The 10101-nt window shown below is 39.0% G+C and overlaps 2 protein-coding genes and 2 long non-coding RNA genes across 9 annotated transcripts in view; 3 read left to right on the forward strand and 1 right to left on the reverse strand.

Annotated features, from left to right (window-relative positions):
* The window catches only part of LOC111268108 (prestin), a 60202-nt gene extending 56475 nt beyond the window's left edge, over window positions 1-3727 (forward strand). For 4 of the 6 annotated variants that reach the window (XM_022846844.2, XM_022846846.2, XM_022846845.2 and 1 more), the window contains 4 exons: window positions 704-822; window positions 1210-1312; window positions 2526-2580; window positions 3062-3727. In XM_022846844.2, coding sequence (XP_022702579.1) covers window positions 704-822; window positions 1210-1312; window positions 2526-2580; window positions 3062-3180 — 396 coding nt within the window. In that variant the 3' untranslated portion in view covers window positions 3181-3727. Of the gene's footprint in view, window positions 1-703; window positions 823-1209; window positions 1313-2525; window positions 2581-3061 lie in introns of those variants that run through there. The other 2 variants (XM_022846851.2, XM_022846850.2) reach the window with 2 other exon arrangements.
* LOC147752432 (uncharacterized) lies at window positions 632-5886 on the reverse strand. The gene is made up of 3 exons (XR_015314070.1): window positions 5805-5886; window positions 1162-1303; window positions 632-808 (listed from the first exon to the last, which is right to left on the reverse strand). It is a non-coding gene; the product is annotated as an uncharacterized LOC147752432 (long non-coding RNA).
* Window positions 5827-6632, forward strand: LOC147752433 (uncharacterized). The gene is made up of 2 exons (XR_015314071.1): window positions 5827-5966; window positions 6513-6632. It is a non-coding gene; the product is annotated as an uncharacterized LOC147752433 (long non-coding RNA).
* A 1685-nt stretch (window positions 6633-8317) lies between these two features.
* LOC111268112 (uncharacterized) lies at window positions 8318-9634 on the forward strand. The gene is made up of 4 exons (XM_022846860.2): window positions 8318-8468; window positions 8810-8902; window positions 9000-9163; window positions 9473-9634. The coding sequence occupies exons 1-4, from the start codon at window positions 8420-8422 to the stop codon at window positions 9587-9589; spliced, it is 423 nt and encodes a 140-aa protein (XP_022702595.1). The 5' UTR covers window positions 8318-8419; the 3' UTR covers window positions 9590-9634.
* The last annotated feature ends 467 nt before the right edge of the window (window positions 9635-10101 follow it).

Genomic DNA, 10101 nt, shown 5'->3' on the forward strand with positions numbered 1-10101 from the left:
GTTAAAATGGTTAGCGCATGCCAACCTGATCTATCCTGCTGGCCTAAATAAGAATCAGTGGCCTTTGCCGCCGACCCGAAGTACCTTTCTCATTTTAACATAAATTGGTAATAATAACATGGTTCACAGACAGCAGTGCAGCGAATCTGCGAACGATACTCAGAAAAAATGATAGCTTTTAAGAAGTTTGATTCACTCGAGTACTGGTCCTCGGTTGCTTTCAAGCACACAAGCAATATTCATTGCTCATTTCAGATGAACAGTAAGATTACGTTTGTAAATATAAATCGGGGTTATGTCTACGTAAATGTATTACGCTTTTCATAACACTTAGCCGACGATAGTCAATGATGTTCTGACACTACGAACTCTATAAGGACTCTCGAATGATTGTCTTTTCGCTGAGACCCGATCGGCAATATATACTTGCCTTTCTTTACCATATTGAAGTAAATCTGCTTTGTCAAAATATTTTTCTAGGACGAAGCTCTTTCTTGTGTATGTACTACAGATGCCGATCTACCAATTAACTGTAGTAGCTACTATGATGTTTGCACGTAGAAAGCTGGAAACTGAGAGAAATCAGGTTCTTAGATTAACTCCTGTTGGTACAGATAGAAACGCATATCACTCGATGCTGCTACATGCAACGTTTATTAATTAATTTTTGTTCCAATCGGGCTGGGCTTCTCTAAACGGCCAGAATGGTGCGACTTCTACATCGGCGACTGGCAGCGGCAAAGAAGTATTGTTAGCTCGTATCGAATCCGAGGTCAATTTCGTCAATCGGGATGCTCTCAAGGAACAGCTGCTCGCCCACATGTAGGAAAACAGCAACAACAACAACGATTAAACATTTTCTGAAAAATTATTTCGGGTGTTTTGAAGTTTGTCGTCGTCTTTAAATATTAAGTCTAATAATGTGGTATCAAATGGGCTTATCACACGTATAGTATAAATATATGTACATCTATCTTGTTTTTGCTCGAGCTAACGTGAGGCTGGCTCTTTTAGAAGCTTAGTTACTAAACGGAAAAGGTAATTTTCGCGGATATATCTCGTTGATAGCTGAAAGCCCGTTGCGGTAGTTGTTAGCGTACGCAAACAAAAGGTACACATTAGCTACCTTGAAGTATTATTATTTTTAATAAAACAACGTACACGTTTGTTGAAACTAAACTCGATGACGACAAACGGTCTGTTATGTAGGAGTGATGAATTGCTATCATCGAGCGTTTTTTCCGGTTTGCTGATACTTGATCTTACGCGCTGTCCGTTCGTTGACTGTTCAGGATGCGTCACTCTGAAGGAGGTACGTGCACTGGCCATAAGCTTGCATAATGTTTCACTATACAAGTTCAGCATGCTAGAACGTTTCTTCAATGGATTTTCCTAACTTTGCTAGCTAGAGTGTTGTTGACGTATTCACGGACGATAATCATTACTGTGTATCCCTACAATGATTCGAAAGTTACCCATCAGGAAGGTTGCTTATGTAAAAGTGAGGAAAATTATGCGCAATAACCTATATTTTCTTACCACAAAATCTAGGTATAGGTCCTCAGGCTCGATTTGATCTTGTTCAGCATTTGTGATTACCATTTTATGTATCTGGTTGAATCGACTCACTGAGTCAGCGCCCCCAAAATAGTTGATTCTTATCAAGTTGATTGTCATAGCTAAGTTTTTAATAGTGTTGTTCATAAGAACTAAAGTTAATGCCGAGCGCAGACAGTTATAAAAGGGAATGCGTGATGAATGTTACGGATAACTTTGAGCCATTTGCATGGAGTTCATGCATGAGTGAGACATCTTCCGTGGGGCGTGAGCAATTTATTGCCTTAAATTGAAATATATTTAATCAAAAGAGTAGGTCTCGGACAAAGTGGGTCTCGGATGAGTACGTAAGGGCATTTTCCCAGTAACTGTTAATCCCTACCAAAAATGTTCTATTGGTCATATAGTTAGTTCGTCAGCTAGACGAGAGGACCCAGGTGCCCTATGTTCACTGTTTCTCTATTAATCTTTATTATTATCTACCGTTTTAATGCATTCTTGGTTAGTATCATAGATCTTTATCTAATCAAGAGATAATCTCTGCTAATCCAAAAATAAAATACTTGATGTAGTTTCGTTTCATCTGGTACGTCGCCAAAGTTGTCATTATATTGTTTATTTTCCATTGCCTTTCTCTGGCCTCCTATTTTTAATGCTCTATTTTATTATCTATTTAAGATTTATCGATGAGAAGAGTACTAGGGAGAGGACAAACCATCAGTAGTCCGTTCTCCATTACTTACGCGTAATTTACAAGCAAATCAACCTAGTCACACGTACATAGGGAGCTAGCTCTAGCGCAATGGAATCATATCTCTATACACAGTACAAATTTAAAAACACCTTGCCAGCGTGTATCTACGAAACATAGTTGACTCCTATCTTGGTTGCCATGGCGCCTTTTTTATATCTTTTTTTTTTTTTATACCATCTAATTGCAAACAAATTTAATAGGAAAGTTTTTTCAGCTGGTGATGTTGTTTACGGCTCGGGAGTTTCATGTCTCCATTGTTGGTGCTTCAGGTAAGTGATACACTTCGATAGGTACTAACAATTGAACCTCATCATATTGTAAGTGGTTTTTCCTAGTGTTTATCACTAATAAGGATGCTGCGCGCAAATCCGATCTGCCATCTAATAATTTACTCTCCAATAACATTTTTGTGTATGAACCAAACGTTACAGATCTGACCAAGAATTTACAATGAATGGATATTGGCCACGGTTTACACATGTTTTTTGGTTTGATTTATTTTTAATTGGTTACCACACACTGCACCCCTTGACTTCATCCCATGCCTCTACTGCTCTTCCTGTACGCAAAATCGGACTTGTAACCTGCGAAAAAAGTAGGGGGTGCCCATAGCGCGTCAGGCATTGTTTTCAGTTGCGGAAAGGTCAGCTTTAAGAGGTTTTAGCTTATTTTAAAGAAAACTAAGCTATATAGGAATGACTTTGTTTCTAGAAAAATATAACATACGAAGATCTTTGCGTTTGTTTTTAGAGGATGTAATCGAATTCATGATGTTAATCAACGACCCAAAAGTGACCTTCAACCCAACCTTAAAGGACATTGCCTTTGATATGAGTGCAGCAGCGCTTCCAGAGAGCCATCGTTTCTAAAACCAGTCATACAAATTGACCACGATTTGAGAATATGGAATGCCTGACACTATACACGTTTCAGTCAATACACGTTTATATTCGAATACTGATTTGGGCACAAATTTCTTAAAAAAGCCCATGTCAGGACAAAGTATTCCATTAGTTTCGGGCGGCCTTTTGGCAAAAATTTATGCGCTTAACTTTGGCGCTACTGCGCATCACGTAACAAGATCTTTTATCATTTTTGTGTTTTTTGACGCCGACGATCGGTGTCGCGCTAATCTTCAACTGAACACCGAACCAGGCGGAGCTTCTTGGCATATGATATAACTTGTCAGGGTCATGACCTTCTCGTATAGGATTAGGGTCGAATTCCAGACACGTGTTGATGCATTTGGATATGTAACTTTTAAAATGATCATTGCTCCATAAGTTTCTCGATGCATTAAAATAAACCTATTCACTACTTGGATATTACAATAGTGTTTTTTACTGGTGATATTTATTAGAAGCTCAAAATAAGTTAATCTCAAAATGGAAATAAAAATAGAAAAGTTGCGTTTTATTTTGTGTCTTTTCTAGTGATGTATAATCACTCTAAATTTACATAGATAGGCTTTAAACGCATGTGGCTATTATTTAATATAAGCTAGTACAAAAACCTAGGTCAAGTACCTTACAGTTCAAGTGAATCGGCCGCTAGGTTTCGTCAAAAAGGTTGAATAACTGAACACTCTGTTTCTCTTTAATTTGCTAAGCGTCAAGGCTGGCGTAAAGATGACAAATAAAAATGAACCTTCCTGCGGAAAAGCCTTGTTCGCTCGATCCCGTCCGAAAATCTAAGCAATTTTCAGGACAAGCATAATAAACTGGTACGACGGATGTAACTACACATTAACCTTTGTTTTTGTGGTAACTGTGTCTGATGCTCCAAAAACCCATTCAGGTAAGGATATATTGAAATGACTTTCTACTAAATTGCATCTCGCGATGCAACAGGGTTTTGGAGATGCAAGATATTTCTTTAGAATTATTATTAATGGGGAAAAATGACTATTCGTACAAGAAAGACGTAACTAACCGACAGATAGCGAACGCATTTCATAAAAATACTCCTACTAGTGTTTGGTTGCCGTTACCCGGTGTAATATCATAATGGAAATCTCGATGAACTGATATCGTCGTAATTTCGAAATGACTGGAATTACATCGAACAGGTTGGTTCAATACCCCCGTAAACGATATATATATATATATATTTTAATTGTTCTTTGTGCTTGTTCAAATGAATACATGGCGCAGCAGCATATGTAAATAAACGGACACTGTTATGCTGACGAGTGTAATTAGGTCAGATTATCCGAACTTTATCCAAAGTCTGGTAAAAATCGACCCTCTAAGTTTTGGACATTATTTTTTGATGCTTGTAATTTTACGTCGAGGCTAACGAAAACGCAAACTGAATAGGGGTGTCCAATGTCCCTAAAAGGAGCAGTAAGAAATCTTAGAAAATACCAAAGCGGAACTGTTTTATATATTTTTGCTCTCCAATCAGCATCTATCCAATATATATAAGTACAATGGCCGGATCAATCAACGGCGTCAAGCATAATATTTGAGGCTAATTAGTATTACGAAAAATCCTCTTAGGACCAGACCAGATCCTTGGTTTAATGTGCTCATTACGACGCTGAGCATTAATATCGCTTGTACAGAGGCGTATGAGTTTTAGTCAGGGACTATCTGGAACAGCCTTGTAATGGCTGAGCCCTAAATGAACATACGCCTACTATAGCCTAGAGGCACTATCAATATTTTTCCACACTTTTTTATTACAAAGTCTTACCAATTTAGTAAGTCTTCTAAACGATATGTGCAAAGCATTGAAATACTAGAGCCACCTCGAGAAGCGCTACTGGAAAACAATAGCGTTTAGTCTCGTTACCTTTTTCGCAAAGCCTGACGCTATTCAAGGTCAATAGACGCATGCCACTGTATTCCCGGACCTGCATAGAGCAAGCTAGTCAATATTCGTGGCCTGTGGCCACCGTCATGCTGCGTCGGATTTCAGACGAACATAATGCGTAGTGGTAGTTCTAGTGCTATCTAATAAAAGCCATGGGGGGCTTTTTGACCAATTAATATAATTTTCCGTAAACTGTGCTTGAGTTGTACTTTGGCTATAAAGAAATTTTTTTTTAATTTCAGCTACGATACAGCGCACCCTTTGCTAAATCTGAGCTCGAAAGGCCAGACGTGATCACTGAACAAAACGATATAGATCATACCCTATAGTTTTCCGTAGCTCGCTAGCCAGTTGAGCGATAACAAGATCCCTAAAGAAATGTAGTTCATACAAAGTAATGCACAGACTAAAAGGCTACCATTTTTCTGCTGTCGAGTACAGCTGGCACTAGTTAGTTTGTTAATTTGATTGACAATTTTGCCTCCCGCGATAAGATAACGGATCGAGTTTTTGAGACAACGAAGATACTCATTTTCAATGGAATAACGTGCTTTATCGGTAAACAACAGGCCCACTTTGCGTGTGCGCTTAACTACTAACTAACACTACACGGTCAACCCAGCGAGCTAGAAACACCTCTGGAAGGTTGACAAAGGTGATCACATCTTCTCCTTACCTGATAACGACTCATTTCACCGATGACAATTCCGTTCCTGACATGGCTGTTGCCGTTCTCACCGATCCCCCTTAACAATTTTACCCTGGCTTTCGTGTTTACTGTCATCAGCTGTTTTTGGTGTCGTTTCCAAGTTAAAGAGATCTCCGTTAACCAAAAAAGGTAAAATCGTATCAACCAATTTTATCTTAAAGACTTAGAACCCTATCAATATACCCGTTTCAGTACCACAGCATGGCACACACAGATCTCATGTGGTGAAATTAGATAGTGCGACGCAATGAATTCTAGCAAAATGCTCCATTATTTCTCAATCGATAGCCGATTACTTTTCGAAGTACGAAGACACTAAGCATCTTGGGTTTTAACGATCTAAAATACAAGGATACTATTCAACTCATCAGCCGGGCTATTAAGTGTGGTTTTATGGATAAAAAATTAGTAGGGTTCGACCCAGTTTTTGTGTATATATACATACATGATCAATCGTGTGATTAAATGTATCTATCTATGGGTTTGATAAGAAGATTGCTGAAAAGCATGAAATTTTCTAAAAAATTCTCGAGTATTTTTCCCAGTTCAAATATTAGACTATGTAAACGACCGAAATTAGCTTCGTCTATTCATCAGTTGTCGCCTGTACAATAGTGCGCTTTAGGCTAATAGAAAAGGGATATTACCCGGTTTGTTGTTGGCTGATTGTTTCAGACTTCTGAAATTGCTGCAAAACAGGAATTCAATGGAGAAACCTGCACAGGGTTATTCACCTACTACCTCGCGGAACAGGAACCCATAAACAACTGGACAATAAACTTACCAATAAATAAACCATTTAGTCATTGAGTTAATAAAGTTAAACAAAAAAAATAGAACTTCAGTCATAGCCGAAACGACCGCATCTATTGAATGATAGGGACAATTTCTGTGAAGGCTGGGACGCCTCCTTCGATTTCAACAAGTTGTTCTGCGTTGTCTTCTCCATATGGATCCTATACGAGGTACGGCGTCGAAGATGCATTTCTACAGGGAATCTAAGTGGGTGTTTTTTTGCGGCAATTCTCCGATCAAATAAGAAAATCGACAAAAGCAGATGATTAAATTTGGCCTACTACTTACTTTTCAAAGCTCTCAGGTTGATTTGTATAGTCTACTGGATGAGGATCTGAAGTATATGTAGTATATGTCCAGCTGGATTTTCGCGTGCCTGTGAGATAGTACAGTTTCAAAACCAGACGCAAGCACGTAAAGTTTGTTGTTGAAAGCCAGCCAGCTGTGTAAAGCGGTACCTAATGTCGATAGTGGATGTAAAATGAATTATTTAGGCACCCATTTGCCAGCTTCGCTTGTCAGGACTTCTATAGCGATAAAAAGCGATTTAAGTTGGGGTTTCTCACAGAAAAAGTGGCCAGCTAGTGCCATCTCAAAGCTAGAGAAGCGACACCCTTGTTTACCAAACGCCAACCCCCCATCTTTCCAATGATGATAATACAACAAACAGCTTTCGCGTAACATTGATTGTTGGTAGGCATCTACGAGAACAACGCAAGCAATGAAAAAATAAATCGTTCTTGAAGCCCAAATGGAGTATCCGTGTTGTACTGGGCATCTCAGGCGCTAGTAACGCAAGTTTGTCGAATTTATTTGAAATATTTAGGAGATTGCCAGCGTTCATAACTGACCGGTGTCCTATGCTTGACGCAATGAAATTTGTCGATAGAGATAGTCCTTTAGTTGGATTGTTATTTTTTCGAGCATTCGAAATTATGCTGCCTTTGCTTTGTACCGAAAAAGTAGAAGCTCGATAAGGTGCATCATCATCATACTACAAATATGCAAAGCTATTGCTAAATCAAACCAAAAAAAATCATAGCAATATTGTAGCGTACTTAATAATAATATATAGAAAATAATAATAATAGAAAATAAGGTATCGAGTCCGACTGGGTTGTTTGTCGCCAGGTGTAAAATGAAGATTGAACACAACGGAAAGCTCAGCGTTTTTGCGTGCGTAGAGCGAGACCAGCCACAGCTGCGTACATGCCAAAGCTAACACAGATAAAATGGATCAGCCCGGTGTGCCGTGTATCGTAATTCTGTCCTATTCGATTTGATACGCAATAGCAATTGTCACGGAACCAACCCATAGCGGCTAGCAACCTATTATGTACTCCAATATGGCATAATGCAGACTGTCACATCCAACTTGATCTATCGAAAACTGCATAAAATGTTATAGGGTGCAAATGCATACACTAAGCGCCATGCCGAGATTCTAAAGCTCGTTGAATAATAAACAATCGTTTCTGTTTCTCCATTGCGTTCCCTAGTAAGCGTCAAGAGATTCGTATATCTAAACGCTACGTATATAGCAAAAACTTCTTGTGACCTTGCTAGTGTCACCTTATTGGAAATTCAGAATTACAAGTCAACCACTCAGCTGGCATCAGACACAAAAAACGTCTGGTCGGACATGATCTACCGACGTGCGTCTTCAGATTTTTCTCTCACAATATGTTCATCTTATCCTACGAACCGCTTGGTCGAGTCTATATATTGAGTGCATATGCCGATGTGGCTCTATTACGAGCAACTGTAATGCGCTACCCGTTTGTACCATGAAGTTTTTGGTCTTGTCCTTTAGTATTGTTCTTGCTGTGGCACAGTGTAAGTAGTGAAATTTTTTTCAAAATATACTAGTAAGTGAAAACAGGCAGGATATAGTGGCGCACTCTCAAAACGGATATCTTTTACCAAATATAGGTTCAGTTTACAAAAATCCATCTCGATGTATACTGAGATGTAGCATCGCTGCCTGACGCAATAGAAAAAAAGCACGTTTTGTAGCGAAACTTCATTTTTCAATTTCAACATGTGTGAGTGTTAGTTTGCTTTCTGGGCCTCTTTGACCCTATGCTGCGTAATCCAGTCGATGATCGAACGAAGGAATACCGTGTTTCTTTACTATAATAACGATTCATTGATGCATTGAATAACAAATGTTTAAGGCGAAGATGACGCCCGGACAGCTGACCAGGCTTATGTTCGGTTCAGGGACCTAACCAACGTGACGAGCTCACACAGGCCTGAAGCCGTGACTAGTAAGTTGAAACTTTTAGTCAGCTTCTTTAACATTTCAACAGCCCGTAGTCGAATCGTGAACAGTGATTTAAGGGTAATATATTGATATATATGTAGGTGAATCGATAGGGACTACAACAGGTGGTCCAGCACCTCGTTGCAACGGACACAAGTTCCTCAAAGAAGACGGATGTAATGATATTTGCTACCGCAAATATGAGTCTGGCAACCGTACTGTCGAACATGTTTACTCCGAGTTTGTTGAGAACAGGCCTTGCCAGGTACGGTAATGATTTATAGATTCAATATTTTAATTTTGCTCTAATGCTACGTACATCTAAACATATGTATTTTTATCTAGTTCTCATAAACAACTCGAACTACGTAAATATTTATCTGTAAAGCAACGACAGTAATTTCAACGCTGAAAATGATGAACGTGCTGGAAAAAGATACAAATAAGATATCCTTAGCCATGTGTCTTCACTGATAGCTCAATCCAGAAGCATCAACATTACCTTAGTATCATTATTGAACCTTTACGTGACTTTTCTAGATATCTTCCATTTTTTTATGATCTTGTTCATTAGATTCGCAGCGGATGGTGGAGTTTCTTCTCGTCCCGTCCTGGAGTCTGTACGGTTACCGTCATCAAGGTCGGGACGCGCGAAGCCCAAGTGAAGGGCTGCACGGCAAAATTGTCATAACCAACTCGTAAACGATGAATAAATCGAAATTGCATCATTCTCATATTGAAGTCCATATTCATTTTTAATGAAGTAACAAAGGTCCTACAGTAGCGAAATTAACTGTCTTTCATACCGATGTTTACTATCTCTATATATATATATATATATATGTATACTATCTCTACTCTAAATCAGCGGTTTGATTTTTCTAGTAGTTAGTATATACAGGCCATGAGACTGGACGAACAATCGGCTGTTCGGTGGGCACCTCGGTGTAGCTGCCAGTCCTTTGCTTCGAGTACGTTTGTTTTTAGATAAGATTTATTTATGTGGCAGTATGAGACACGGCTTGGATTTCGTCGGTTAGGCTGTTGCAAGATTTCAACAATGGCACAAATAAAGCCCTTCTTCCCAAATTGTGAGCCTCCAGCAGACTGCGTAGACGTACTGCATAGGTACAAGCTCTTGTCTAAATGATAATTATTGTCAGCGCTGGATGACTTGCAGGTCTCAGACCCTTAGATTGACAT

The sequence above is a fragment of the Varroa jacobsoni genome, unplaced genomic scaffold (genome assembly GCF_002532875.2).
Source record: "Varroa jacobsoni isolate VJ856 unplaced genomic scaffold, vjacob_1.0 scaffold_1258, whole genome shotgun sequence".
NCBI lineage: Eukaryota > Metazoa > Arthropoda > Arachnida > Mesostigmata > Varroidae > Varroa > Varroa jacobsoni.